The sequence below is a fragment of the Heterocephalus glaber genome, unplaced genomic scaffold (assembly GCF_053883595.1).
Source record: "Heterocephalus glaber isolate CG9 unplaced genomic scaffold, H.glaber_assembly_v1.0 deba00000347, whole genome shotgun sequence".
NCBI lineage: Eukaryota > Metazoa > Chordata > Mammalia > Rodentia > Bathyergidae > Heterocephalus > Heterocephalus glaber.
The window spans coordinates 20,984,381-20,999,273 of NW_028258143.1; the positions used below are offsets into that span (position 1 = coordinate 20,984,381).

Below are 14,893 nucleotides of genomic sequence, written 5' to 3' on the forward strand. Positions count from 1 at the left end.
TTATTCTGTCTTATTTCTGAATACGATGTTAATGTAATCAGAATCAATTTCTTCTAATTAAGTCTTTAAAAACGACTGTGAACAGGATACCCAGGAGCCATGTTAGTTTTCAAAATTAACCAACAAATAAAGAATAGAACCCATAGTATTAATCAAAAACTAATACAATCTTCAGCATGCACAGTCCCCTTTCTCACAGGGCTGGTATATACACACCCTGGTCCAGCTTAGCCAGCCCATCTCTGGAGTCACCTGTGGCTTGCTGGGAGAAGGAAACAGACCTCAGGGGCCATCAGCCCAGCAGACCTGGGGTTATGGGGGAAGCTATCTGGGACTCACTTCAGGGAAGGCTGTAGTCATGCTCTAGCCCAGAAAGACCCATTGACTGCTACTACCAAGGAAAGGGGAGGAATCACCACATGCCTTTGTTAAAAACTGACATTTGGACAACTCTAAAGAGCTTAAAAATTCACTGGGACATTACAGTTCTTCTCAGTAAAATCTATAATGTATGCACTCCCATAGTTGTATAACTTCCTAAAATCATTCCTGTGAATTTTAAGCACCTTGGAAGTGATTTCTACTGATACTACTCTCTGGTTATACATTTTTAAAAAAACAAAAACAAAAACAAGAAAGGTCTTGAGTCCTTGCTTCTATAAAAATTCTGTCTATAAACAGTAAATGTGCCCAGGCTCCTAGGGCAGTGAAGCTCAGCTGGTCCCACCACCTGGAAGGAAGCTCCCCCGCTGCCATCCCAGGCTCCTAGGGCAATGAAGCTCAGCTGGTCCCAGCACCCAGAAGGAAGCTCCCCCCTCCATCCCAGGCTCCTAGGGCAGAGAAGTTCAGCCAGTCCCAGCACCCGGAAGGAAGCTCCCCCGCTGCTATCCCAGGCTACTAGGGCCAAGAAGGTAAGCTGGTCCCAGCACCCGGGAGGAAGCTCCCCCGCTGCCATCCCAAGCTCCTAGGGCAGAGAAGGTGAGCCACGTGGGCACCAGAAGCACCCCCCCCCCCGTGGAAATGAGAAGACACATAAACAAGCCTCCAAAACAGACTTCCAGATCACCTACAGCAACCCCAAAGGGAAACAAGATGGAACAATCTGACACTCAACCACCTGGACTCTCTGAACTGGCAACAAAAGAGGACCTGGGAAAAATGAAATCAGAAATAATTACTCATATAACAGCAAAGATTTTGCTCATGGTGCAAGACATGATTAATAAATCTAGAGAGGACACAGATAAAAAAATAGAGGATCTGAGGAACATGATGGAATCGCAAAATAGGAAACAAATGGAATCCATAAAACAGATACAAACAGATTTCCAAGAGATTAAAAACTCTATCGAAAGTCTGCACATCAGAATGAACCAATGTGAGGATAGAATTTCACATATAGAAGATAAGATTGCAATTAGTGAGGAGGAAAAGAAAATTTTCTTTAAAATTGTAAGGGAACATGAGAAGTCAATCCAGCAGCTGCTAGATGATGCAAAGAAGAATAACATAAGACTGATTGGAGTCAATGAAGAAACAGGAGAGAGTGGAGATGACATAAAAAATCTCTTCACAGAAGTGATGGCAGAAAACTTCCCAAGCAGGGGAAAAGAACTTGACATACAGATAAGTGAGGCATATAGGACTCCAGCTAACCTTAATCAAAAAAAATCTACACATAGGCAGGCATATAATCATTAGGATTCCAGAAATCCAACAGAAGAATAAAATTCTACAAGCAGTGAGAGAAAAGAAACAAATCACATACAAAGGAAAGCCCATCAGAATCACAGCAGACTTCTCAATGCAAACCCTCAAGGCAAGAAGAGCTTGGAGTGATGTATTTCAAGCCCTAAAGGAAAACAGCCTCCAACCCAGATTGATGTACCCTACAAAACTATCTTTCAAAATTGATGGAGAAATAAGATACTTTCATGATAAACAGCACCTCAGGAACTTCATGAATACCAAACCAGCACTCCAAAAAATTTTAGACAGTACCCTAGGAAAAGAAAATGAGGATCACAACCCCAGGAAACCCAGCAGAATGAATCCATTGGGCTTGACAAATTAAACGCAAACGGGGAGAATCCAACAAAAAGAAAAAGTCATGACAAGGCTCTTAAAACTTTTGACTTCATTTCCCTAATGAGTGTATAATTCAATCTTATTATTGTATTGATTAGTGGTTTTCTGATTCTAGAATTGCACACCATTCCTTGTGCTATACTGGCTATTTATCATCTTCTTATGTCTACATTTTAATTGGGTTGTCTATTAATGAGCTCTAAGAAGTCTTTATATATTCTGCTCATAGGTTATATGCATTGTAAATATGGTCTGTTTAAGGACTACTTTTCAGTTTAATGATGTCATTTAAAGTTCTAAATTTTGATGGAATCTCATTTATCAATTCTTTTCTTTTACACATCATGGTTTTTGTATCCTAGGTAGTTCTTGCCTACCCTGAATTCATAAATATTTTCCCTTATAATTTCTTCTTAAAGTTTTATACTTTTAGGCTTCGTTATTTAGGTTCATAGATCCCTTCAAGTTATTTTCGTGTATGGAAATAAAGGGTTGAGATTAATTTTTTATAGACAGATACCAGGTGTTCTAGTGCCGTTTGCTGCAAACACTATCTCTTCCACGGCTCTGGAATTGAGTTTATATTCTATAAAATGCTAATGTTAAATAATCTTTCAAAACTCAGTGGACCATATATGTGTGGTTCTTTTTCTAGATTCTCTGTTTTATTCCAATGACCTATATGTCTTTCCTTACACCAACACTGCCTTGATTACTGTAGCTTTAGAAGAAGTCTTAAAATTGGGTGCTAAACGTCTTCCAACACTGCTTTTGTTTTTGTTTTTAACTTTTCTAGGTCCTTTGTACTCCTACATAATTTTTAAATTTCAATATCCAATTCCTCATTTATAGCAAGTATACACAGACCTGAATTTTTATATCTACCTTGTGTTTTCTAATCCTGCTAAATTCAAGTACAAGTTCTAGGGGCTCCTAGAGATTTCTTAGTATTTTCTCTGTAGATGATCATTTCATCTACATATAAAGATTTTGCTTCTGCCATGCCAATCCTATCCTAGTTGTGTCATTTTATTGCCAGACTATTTTGGTTTAGACCTATGTTTCAAAGTTTAATGGACAGATAAAGAGTAAGCATATCTGCCCTTGTTCCCCACCTTAAGGAGAAAGCATTGTATCTTCTCCATTCATATAAGGTGTTCTCGCTGGAAGTATAGAGTATATGTCTTTAATCTGTTGAGAAGGTTCTGTTCTACTTCTAGTCTAGAGCTTTTACCATGAACAGCTGTAGAATTTAGTCCAATACTCTTTCTCCAACTAGTGACAGGATCGTATGGCTTTTTCCTTTCCTCTGTTCAAATGATAACTTTTGGGGGTGGATCTTCCAATGCTGAACCAACACTGCCATCCCTATAATAAAACCACTTTCTACATACTGCCAGATCTGACTTCTAAGAGTTTGTTTTGTTAAACAAATTTCTATCTATGTTCATACTTTTTTCTTCTATTATCTTTATCCAGTTTTAGGATTAGCACAATGTTGAGTTCCTAAAATGAGGGGAGAAGTGTTCTTTCTTTTTTCTGCTTTAAATGTTTGATATAATTTATCAGTTAAAATGTTTATGAGCCTGCTGTTGTCATATAGGTAGGTTTTCAAGCTAGGAATATACTTTCTTGAATAGGTGCTATTCAAATTTTATATTTCCTCCAGGGTTAGTTTCATTAATTTGTCTTCTAAGTTACTTCTTAGAAGTTGTCAAATTTATTTCAAAAAAGATTTTTGTAATATGCTTTCTATATCCTTTTAAATTCTGTAAATCTGTGGTAATGTCTCCTAGATCTTAATATTGTAATTTAAAAAATGTATAACTGATATTGTGTAACAGGAAGAAAAGGTCAAAAAGAGCAGGGGAATTGGGAGGGGTAGGGGAAGGGATAAAAGGGAAAGAAAAAATATGAGAAGAGGAGAGAAATGGAAACAAGGTCTTTGCAAATAGGGAAGGGTGGAGGGGGTGAAGGGAGGGCAAGGGAAGGGGAAAAAAAATAAGAACCAAGAGACTCATGTAATGGTACAAGATCCCAATGATGAATGTAACTGTATTTTATACCTAAAATGTGCCAATAAAGTTAATGGGGGGGATAAAACAGTAAATGTGATTATTAATAGTAAATGACCTCCTTGTGTCCTTACCACTCTTATTCAGGGCCCCATGAGTGGGTTTCCCAAATTGCTCAATGGATTTCTACCAGTTTTAAACCAAAATAAAGTTATGCATTTGTCTTCAACTTTAACATTTTTGATGATTAAAAACCCAGATAGATAAAGGAGACCCTGTACTAGAAGAGGAATTTCAGCGACTCAAGACAGAAGTTAGCCATAAACGAGTTGTTCGCAGTCTAGAAGAGGTGAGTGACTTTTCTTTGTTTGGAATCTAATTTTTTTTTTTGTACCAGCGATCGAACTAGGGACTTTGCGCTTTCGAGGCAGGAGGCAACACCACTGAGCTAAATCCCTGGCCCCTGGAATCTAATTATTGACTGTTGCTTAAATTCTCATTTTTGAAAATGTTAAGCAGTGTTATATACATTCCTTTCCCAAGAGATGTCTGATCATGTTTATGTCTTCAGAGTGCTTTTTTTTTTCCTATGCATTCTCTTCTCAAGTAAAACACCAAAACTTATAATCAGTGTTTCCCTTGAAATTGGCAGCATCATACACTTGGGCTCCTCCCATCTGCACCTCTACTTGCTCTTTCTTGGTCTCCTCTCTTATTTCCCTTTGGTCTCCATGCCTGCCTGCAGGTCCCCAAGGTGGGCCCCCAACCTCTGTCTACCCTCTCCCACCCCTTGGTGGAAAGAATGCAAGATCCCAAGTTCAGAAGCCACAGTTCAGCTGCAGCTCTGTGACAGATGCAGGACTCAGGACAAGCCTCTTAGCCACAATGCCTTAGTGTCCTCAAATATAAAATGGCCACAGTAGCCCTTCTTCCTGATGCTCTGTTGTGTGACAGTTTGTTTAACACTCCAACTTTTAATTGTAACAGTGAAAACAATTCTTCCCAATCTCCCCATCTCCATCACTCTCACTTTGGGGTTTGCCATACCTGAATTATTTTTACTTCTTTTCTTCTCCCTGTCACTGGATATGACCACAAAGTCTCACCTATAGCTCTCCAACAGGGCCATAACCAAGTCCCACCTTTGTGTCTCACCTCTGACTAACCCAGCAGGTTTTTGTTCATGTTCCTGCTTCTCCTCCCGCTCCTCTACAGCCCACCACATAGGCCAGTGTGCAAGTGATTCATTGCTCAAAACTTCCATGATGCTGTTTCCCTGCTCTAGAACCTATAGACCCTGAAGCTCCGATTCCTCACTCTACCCTGGCCCCCATCCATACTTATGAGTCCCCTGGCCTAGGCACACTGGACGCCTACATGTTGGTGGGTGCTGGCACTGGGCACACAGAGCCGAGCAGAGCAGCCTCCTTCCCTGCTGGGATCTCATTCCACTCCCTTCAACTCCTGAGGCAGTGCTGACTCCTACCCGAGGGACTGATCTTCATGTGACTTTATTCTTCTTCCCAGGGTCACAGCTGCCCGAAGTGGACTGTAAGTTTCTTAAAACTCAAATTTTGTCTTCTGCTCTTGGCTCCTGGCTTCAGAAACACTCCTTATAATACAATATGCACTAAAAGTGCTTAGTAAATGCTCACTAAATGGCAGAACAGATTAATAATAACTTGATTTGGGATCAGACTGTAAAACATCTTTATTAAGGGCCAGGGATTTAGCTCAGTGGCTCTGCAGCCTGCCTCACAAGCACAAGGTCCCAAGTTCAATCCCCAGTACCAAAAAAACAAAAAAAACCCACATCTTTATTAAATGCTTATGCCAGGAGTTAAATTTAAATTCAAAATGTGCCTATGCTTTATATTCACAGAATATCATAGATTTGCAGCCTAATTTTGATCCACTTGTCAATAATAATTGGATAAACAGGTTCAGGGCACAAAGACGGTTTCAACAAGCAGCGCGCAAGGTAAGTTTCAGCAAGGTAAGTTTCAGCAAGGTAAGTAAGTGCCTTGGATGTGATTTCCAGAGATTCAGTGGAATTTTTGTTTAGTTATTCAACACAAAGAAATCAAACACTGGAGTTTTTAAAAAATTATATATATATATATATATATATATTTTTTTTTTTTTTTTTTTTTTTTTTTAAGTACCAGGGATCGACCTCAGGACCTTGCACTTTTGAGGCAGGCTGCAGCACCACTGAGCTAAATCCCCAGCCCAAAAATAATATATTTAAAGATACAATTTACCTACCATAAAAAATCAGCTTTGTAAAGTGCCCAACTGAGTAGGTTTTAGTTTATTCCCAGAGTCTGGCAGTCATAATCACTATAGTATTAGGACATTTTTATCACCTCAAAAAGGAACTCCATTAGCTCCATAGTCCTTCCTTCCACAGCCCTTGGCAACCACTAATCTACTTTGCATCCCTATGGACTTGCCTTTTAGGAACATCTCAAATAAATAGAATCACAAAATATGTGCCTTTTGTAACTGGCTTCTTTCACTTAACATATTTTCAAGTTCATTGATGTAGCAGTATTTATCGATATTTCATTCGTTTTTATGATTACATAATATTCCATTCTTTGGATAGACTACATTTTCTTTATCTGTTCATCCATTGATGGACATCCCAGTTGTTTTCAGCTTCATTCTATGATCAGCAATGCTACTGTGAACATTCGTGTACAAGTTAGTGGTAACATGATTTTAATTCTCTTGGGTACACAAACCTAGGAGTGAAACTGCCACAGTGTATGATAACTCCAAAACGTGGGATTTGAATCAGTTGTTTGTAGAGAGAACAACGATAATTCCAGTGGGATCTTGTCCCTGACATGGGGCTTACAGCTTCCCCTTCAAAGAAGTCATGTTTCTGCCATGGCTTCGCCTCACAGGAGTCTCCCACGGAGCACATCTCTGAGGCTTCCTGAGGTCAGGATGAAGTGAAGGCTTCTGAGTCTCTAGTGCTACTGAAGAGTGGAAGGGGGCCTTCTGGCTGTCACCACACCTCCCAGCTGCCCACAGTCCTTCATGTTGTCCCCTCACCTTCTCGACACACCGTGCTTGTTTCCTACTAGGAACTTGTGCTCTTTACTCTTCACCCTTCAACTAAAATACCTCTCCGGCTCAACTCTGTGAGCCCATGCCTGTCTCCTAGGCCAGCTCAAGTCCACCTTTCCTCCAAGAGACAATCTTTGCAAGCAGGATCTCCTTGGTGCATTTAGCTTCTAATGCTACCTGTAGGTTTCTCATCCCTCAAATGTGACTTCCCTAGGGAGCAGGGCCACACCTCAAGCAAGGAAGAGCTGTGGTTAAGATCCAGTGTGTGTTAGTCATCTTTCTGTTGCTGTGACAGATTACCTGAGATAATCAACTAATAAAGAGAAAAGGTTTGTTTTGGCTTATAGTTTTGGAGGTTTCAGACCATAGTTGGTTTGCTTTGCTATTTGGGCCTAGGGTGAGGAAGAATATCATGGTGAAGACTGCGTGGTGGAGCAAGCTGCTCATCTCATTGTGGCTGGGAAGCAGAGGGAGATGGGAAGGGGTGGGGTCCTAATAGCCCCTTCAAGGCCACACCCCAGTGACCTCACTTCCTCCCACTAGGCCCCACCTACTAATGGTTCCACTACCTCCCAGTAGCCCCACAGGCTGACAACCAAGCTGCCAGCATATGGGCCTTTCCGGGACATTCCACACTAAAACTATGACATCCAAGCTCTGGGGACCTACTGCCTGTGTAATTAATCCTTGGTGCTACTTCTTATGAGCTTTCTTGTCTTGGACAAGTGACATAATCTCTGTGCCTTGGTTTCCCCATCTGAATTCTAAAGAGGAGGCTTAGACCTGTCTTAGACCATTGTAGGGTTGCTGTGAAGATTAAATGAGTGAGTGTATATAAGGGATTCCAGTGGTTGGGTTGCAAGTTGTCTTTCAGGCAGCTTTCTCAGCCTGCAGGTGCCAGTGTCACTTTGTCAGTAACCTTCCCACCAGCCTCCAAACCTTTGTAGAGCTAGTGTCACTGAGCTCCCTGTTTATAGGGGATGTGCAGAGTAGGAGTAGCAACAGGATGCTTGGGGAGGACAGAAAGATGTAGCACAAAGCTGTGCTCCGAAGGAGAAGGCACGGCTGCTGACCATGTGCTGACACCAGCAAGAGCCTGTGCCCCTGGTGGGACCACTTTAGTCCTTCAGAGAGCCCTCCGACCTGGAAAAAGTGTTACCCGAAGTTCTGTGCTTTGTTCTGAGTGATGCAGCAGTCTCTCTCCCATGCCTCAGCAGTATGATCAGTTCAGTGTGACGGTCTGTCCCCAACTTAATAGTTCCCTGCCATCTGTCCAGCTACAGCCACAGCCCAATATCTCTCACGTGGATCACAGCTATACGTCCCCCACACAGTGGTCAGAGGAGGATTTGCAAAGTGTAAAAATGACCACACCTTTTCCCGGCTAAGACCTTTCAGAAGCTTGCCATCACAGAATAAAATGCATAGTTTTTATCATGACTGAAAAGCCACATTGAATTCTTTTCTGTCCCTTGAACATTTTTTTCTTTGTTCCTGCATCAGGGTCTTTGCACTGGTGCGTTCCTGTGCTCAGAGCTCTTTTTTCTGAGATCTTTCCATCATCATGTCCCCTTGTCACTCAAGGCTGCCATCAACCTCAGAGAGGCCTTCCTTCATCCTTGCATAAGTGGGCAGACCCTCCACTTCCAACCCCCAGCCCTGCCCTCATGCATTTACCCTCTTTGACTTTTGTGCTGTATTTACCATGTTTATTTAGGTAAAGGTTCAGGTCACCCTTTTCTACCCACCACACACACATTCAGAATGTCAGCCCCCTGCAGGCAGGATATTGCTTTGCACCTCACTGTTTCCCCTGTGACTTGCACAGAGCTGGACACAAAGTAGCCACTTAATGTGTTAGATGAAAGAGTTCTATAGAGGAGAAAAAGGAATGCTAATTGTGGAAGGGATGAGCATTCCCACCACAGCTCTGTGCACAGGAGTGTTTGCCTGCACACCGAAGCTCCGGACGCAGATCTCAGTGGTGTGAATTACAAAGTGCTTGAGCCCCAGCCCTGTCTCTGTAGAATCTCCCATGTAGTTTGTCCCCTGTTTCAGAGAACAGGACAGTGGAAGTATTACTGTTCAGATGTATACAACAGAAAGAAGGTAGAACTACTCATTCTTTCCACTCTTGAAATAAGAGAAAACCAGGGCCCATACATTGCATGAGACAATGATAGAAGATATCCAGACTGGTCCCACTGCCTACACCACGAAGTCCCTGTGGCGATGGACTTGGGCAGCATGCCTTTTAAATTCTTAAATTCTCTCTTACAGTGGTAGTCTCAGCTGCTAGTCATGATTGGGGAAAGAGAATGAGGTTGAATACAAATGAGCATGTATCAATTAGTAATTTGAAATCATTATTCTTTCCAATTCTAGATCATGCTTCAGCAGCGGTTACTCAAAATACTAACTGCTATCCGTAAAATAGACAGAGAGAGTTTACTAAGCAAGCTCTATCCAGTAAAGCAATCGTTAGTGCAAGGTAAGGTATAGCTGAGTTTACTGATACTGAGGCCCAGAATCCTTCAGAGCGTGAAATTTCTTTGTAATAAAATTGACTGTGGAGCCATAAAATATTCCCATAAATCACATGTTATTTTCCTGTTACTGCTATAACAAACTGCCGCAGATTCAATGGCCTAAAACAATACAGATTTCTTTATCACAGTTCTGGGGGTCAGAAGTCTAAAATCATGGTGTCAGCAGGCGGTTTCCTTTGGGAGGCCTCAGAAAGGATGTTTCCTTTCCTTTTCCAGCTTCTAAAGGCCACCTGCATTCCTCAGGGCCCTGCCTCACATTACCCTACCATCAGCCCATCACCCTTTCTGACTTAGCCTCATGTTTCCTTCATATATAAACCCTGTGATTTCATCAGGCCCACCTGGATAACCCAGAATAATCCCCCACCTCAAAGTACTTAACTTAGTCATTCACACCTTCAAAGTCCTTTTTACCATATAAATTAACATCTTTAGAGGTTCTGGGGACTAGGATATGTATATCTCTGGTTGTATTGCCTTACCTCTCATATGATGTAAATCAGATCTCCATGCCAGGTTTGGCCAAAACATCTGCCCAGCTAACAGTAAATAAGGTCAACAGACACCCAGACCAAGTTGTACACTCAGTAGAGTTTGGCTGTGGCTTGACCTCTTCTTTGGGGCCCCGATTCCTCTTGCCATCAGAGCCGCTAGTCTAGTCAGGATTTATATTTTCTGATGGACTGACTGAATCTGGTGTTTTCTCCATCTGTACCTTGTACACAAAGATTTTAAATCTCACATTTGTGCTGTTTAAAGAAATTTCAATCTTCTGATCCCCAGGTTGGCTGGGACTGTTGGAGGCCCACTCCCAGTGGGAGCCCAAGAGTCATGTCACCATCTTCTCCCAGTACTTCCATTTCCAATCTAGGGCTCATATTCAAGGTCACAGCAGGCCCTGCTCCCCTGGGACCTCCCTCCCTCCCTGTCCAGAGCCCTGAGCTGCCCAGGTTCCCTCATCCTCCCCACCCCCATCCTCCCTAAGCAGCAACTACGCTCTCTGCCTCCCTCTACTAAGGTCCAGGTATATATTCTATTTCCCAAAACATTTCATAGAATTTTATTTATTCTTTATTTCCTACTATATTATTCTTATTTCTGGTTTTGAAGCATTTCTTTTACCAAAGAAAAGTGAAATTTACCCACGAATCATACGTGGATATCTATAAAATTTTTGTAATTTAACCTTTTTATTTGCTGAATTCTAAGAGCTGTTTTAATTAAAATTAAAGTGTTGGGTAGACCTAAAAGTAGAATAGTGGTTACTAAGGATTTGGGGGAGGGAAAAATAGGCGGGAGTCAATCAGTGCATGTTATATGAATGTATGGAAATACCACATTGAGCTCCATTAATATATATAATACTTGGTAATAAAACTTTTTAAAGAATTATAGTTTTTGGAAGCAAAGTGAAATAATTTTTTAAAAACTGGATAAGGGGTTGAGGTAAGGAACACAGGGAAACTAAAAATGAAATATATATATGCATGTATATGTACATATATAAACAGGAATATTCTTTTTGAAGTGGCATGGGGTAAATGTGCAACTAAAGCATGGTACTTTCACATCAAGAGCCTCCTGAAAGAACTATTGTGTTCTTCACCTATAGACAAGCATCCCTGCAAGTACCTCCAGTCAGGAACCAATCAGCAGGATTGCTCTTACCAGTTCTCAGTGTCACCCAAGGAAGTGCTGCCCTTCACCTTCCCGTCCTATAACCCTCCCCAGGACTCCAACGAGCTGGTGGGTGCCATTCTGCTGTGGGTGGGCCTGGCACTATCCCAGGGCTGCTGGGTAGGCTGCTAGAGAACCCCTGCCTTGGCTGCTTCCCCTCCCCCAGAGGCTTCAAGGCCGGTGCTGGTAATTGTGACCTGTGAGAAACCAGGGATCGTCTACCTGCCAACACCCAGGGTACCTGGTACACCTGTGCAGAGCTTCCTGCCAACTGGGCTTGGGTCCTTCCTAGTCTGGAACAGGGCCTCAGAGCAGACAGACAGAGAGGAAAAAGGACCAGAGAGGCAGAATCTGCTCAGATGGGAGACTGGGCCAACCTAGTAAGGAGGGGATGTGGTCCCAGGATCTGACAGATCTAACAGGCTAACCCATCACGGTCAATCCAGATCTGTCTCTCTCTCTCTCTCTCTCTCTCTCTCTCTCTCTCTCTCTCTCTCTCTCTCTGACTTATGGGCACAATTATTCATTGTAACAAAATTCATTATAACAAAATAATAGTAATAGTTAAATAACCCTTACATTGTACATAAGGTCTTAAGTACTTCAAATGTATGCATGACCCCTTTAATTTTCAGCAAACCTTTGTGATAGGTTTATCAGTTTAGATATGAGAAAACTGAAGCATGAAGTCACATAACCAGTCATAAAATGTTGCTCAAGTTTGCAAAGTTAGAACTAAAGAGTGTGCTTAAATCATTATTGCGAGTGCATGTGCAAAATAACTTTTTAATTTCAAAGAATAAACTTGCCATTCATATCCCAAAATATTTGTGAAGCATTATTGGTTCATCTAATCAAGAAAATATGGGACTGAATTTAGAAGTTCCATATGTTTTCTGCTTTTGGTAATTAAAAGACTTAAAAGATTAAAATATTTGGTTCCTAGGAAATAATGAATCTGTGATCTTCATGTAATAATAAATATTTGACACCCAATAATTAACGAGGTGAAATAAGGTCATCACTGTGCCATGGAGCCACCTCATTATTTCTAAATAGGTGAAAACCTATGCATTTCATTTGGTTTTTAGATAGTGCTACTAAGACTTCTTTGCTGTTCTGGGGTTGATGAAAAATAGAATGCTTAGAATTTGTGTAAAAAAAGTATTAATTCATTCCATAAATACTGTATTTCATCCATTCCAAAATGCACTTTGTTTTCCATTCAGCATCTTTGAAATTGGGAAATTTCCTTACAAATAATGGCTATTAACATAGCATATGATTAATCGAATGGTGATGTCCTAGACTCGGTGAATTATGGTATTTATTGAGTGCCCATCATGTGCCAGGCCCTGTCCCAGGTTCTCTGGGTGTCAGAGGCAGATGAACATGCCACAAAGGCTCTAAGAACAGTATCATGAAAGCCAGCACAGGGAACAGGACTGAACGAAGAAACAGGCCTGCAGTCTGTCTTGGCAAAGGCTTCGGCTGAGCCAGAGAGGAACTCTGAAGCTAGCAGACTGTGAGAGGACCTGGCCTTGGCACCTGGGCTTCAGCCTGTCCCTGGTGGCAGCTGGGGGGAGGGGCATGTGGCCTTGGATGACGCAGCTCCTGAAGAGGGCTGACCCCGACAGATGTTTCCATCAACAGGACACTGAACAGCTGGAGGATTGACTCCTTCGAGCCTGAAAGGGGTAATGGGTGACACGTTGCAGCTTGCGACAGTACAGGGTAAAAATAAGATTCACATACACTCATGGGGATGGATCCAGCAGCAACTGCAGTCATGAGGGGGGCTGCTCTGAGAGTAGAACTGTTCACTTAATGTTTCAAAATGCAGTAGAGTGTAGCTGCTTTTGCCCAGAGTTGACTGTCCATTTTTTCTAATTTTCACATTTTAGGCTCCTGGTGGCCTTGGACTGGTCCCAATTAAGCCTTTGGATGTTCAAATCAAGCAGAGTTATTCCTTCTTCAATTTGCAGGTCAGACTTGTCACATAGCATTAATTATTTTGGTGCTTATGAAATGAATTTAAATTGCATTGTTTAATTGGCTTTGCTGTATTATGGATTATACTGAGTGGCATATGGTATATTTCTCTTATAATTACGGCATGTTGGAAGTACCCCAGACTCTTTTCCCTAATGTGGCTATGGAAATCAGGATCTCTCTGCGTTGGGCATGTCATATAGTGTGCATACATGAAGTACCTTGACTCTATCTATTAGGAAATTCAAGACAAAGTGATTACAAATTAGTCAGCCTTTCTTGAGGTACATAATCACTTCTGTGCTTGAAAGTTAAAGTATTTCACAGTTAAACCATAGGGCATGAGAAAGCAATCATGAACACTGATACGTGCTGAGACCCAGAACAGAGCTCAGGGCTGGCTCCAATTCTGTCCAGTGCAGTCCAGTCCAACAATCCAAACTAACAGTTGCCACAATCCAATGGCTACACCTGTGGTTGAGAAGTAGACACCACCAAATGGTAGTGGGTTTTTCAAGACATTCAGTCAGTTGTCTCCTTTCACCTCTAGGTTCCTCAGCTGTACAAAATTAAGGGATACCAGCCATTCTCTGTCCACAAGTCTTCAACAAGTTACAAACCTCAAAAGCTCATACGGCCCCTGAAGCAAGGAGCTGAGGTAACACATCCCTACCTTCCAGAATAGCTCTCACCTTTACCCTCTTGTCCTGGCATCAAGATTAACAGGTGGTTCTTGATCTGTGACAGGATGAAGTTACCACCATCATAACACTGCCAAAACAGGACTCAACATCTCCACTCTCTGCCAAGCCTTCAATCTTGAGTATGAAACCTCCTGAGAGCTTATCCATGTCCCCAGACTATGACTCACTTTACATCTTTGTAAGTAACAATCAGCAGAAGTCTTGTATTTGGTGTTCCTTTATTTCAGCAGTTACCCTATAACAGTGAAGGTGAACCTTTTAGAGCTTTCAGTAATAACAAACAGCCCACTGCTGCACGTGTGCTATAGATTTGCCACCACTACAAGAAACCAGAACATTAATTAGAATTATTTCTCACCTTCAAAATTGCTTGTCATTATTTAATTATCTGGAAAATACTAGTGTTTCTGTCTCTTAACAATTCCAGCATTTATTTTTATAAAAATATGATCTTTTCTATTTCTATATGACATATACATATAGGCTGAGGAAGAAATCAAGAGAAATTAAAAAGTACATTTAACTGAATGAAAATGAGAACTAATAAAAATTTGATGGAAAATTTATTGCACTGTATACCTACATTAGAAAAGAAGAAAAGTCTCAAATTAATGTCCTACACTGGCCCTTTAAGAAATAGAACCAAAAGAAAGTAGATTAAACCCAAACTAAGCAGAAAAAGAAAACATCAGACTGAAAAACAGAAAACAAAGTAAAAAATAGAAAAAAACTGGTTCTTCACAAAGATGAATAAAATAGACTAACCTCTAACCTAACTGATCAGGAA

General features: G+C 41.3%; 1 protein-coding gene across 2 annotated transcripts in view; it reads left to right on the forward strand.

Annotated features, from left to right (window-relative positions):
• The window catches only part of Cfap221 (cilia and flagella associated protein 221), a 159,260-nt gene that overhangs the window by 78,582 nt on the left and 65,785 nt on the right, over positions 1–14,893 (forward strand). For both annotated transcript variants that reach the window (XM_087198033.1, XM_087198036.1), the window contains exons 13-19: positions 4,363–4,452; positions 5,986–6,084; positions 9,570–9,675; positions 11,346–11,479; positions 13,315–13,395; positions 13,953–14,060; positions 14,150–14,284. In XM_087198033.1, coding sequence (XP_087054159.1) covers positions 4,363–4,452; positions 5,986–6,084; positions 9,570–9,675; positions 11,346–11,479; positions 13,315–13,395; positions 13,953–14,060; positions 14,150–14,284 — 753 coding nt within the window. The remainder of the gene's footprint in view (positions 1–4,362; positions 4,453–5,985; positions 6,085–9,569; positions 9,676–11,345; positions 11,480–13,314; positions 13,396–13,952; positions 14,061–14,149; positions 14,285–14,893) is intronic.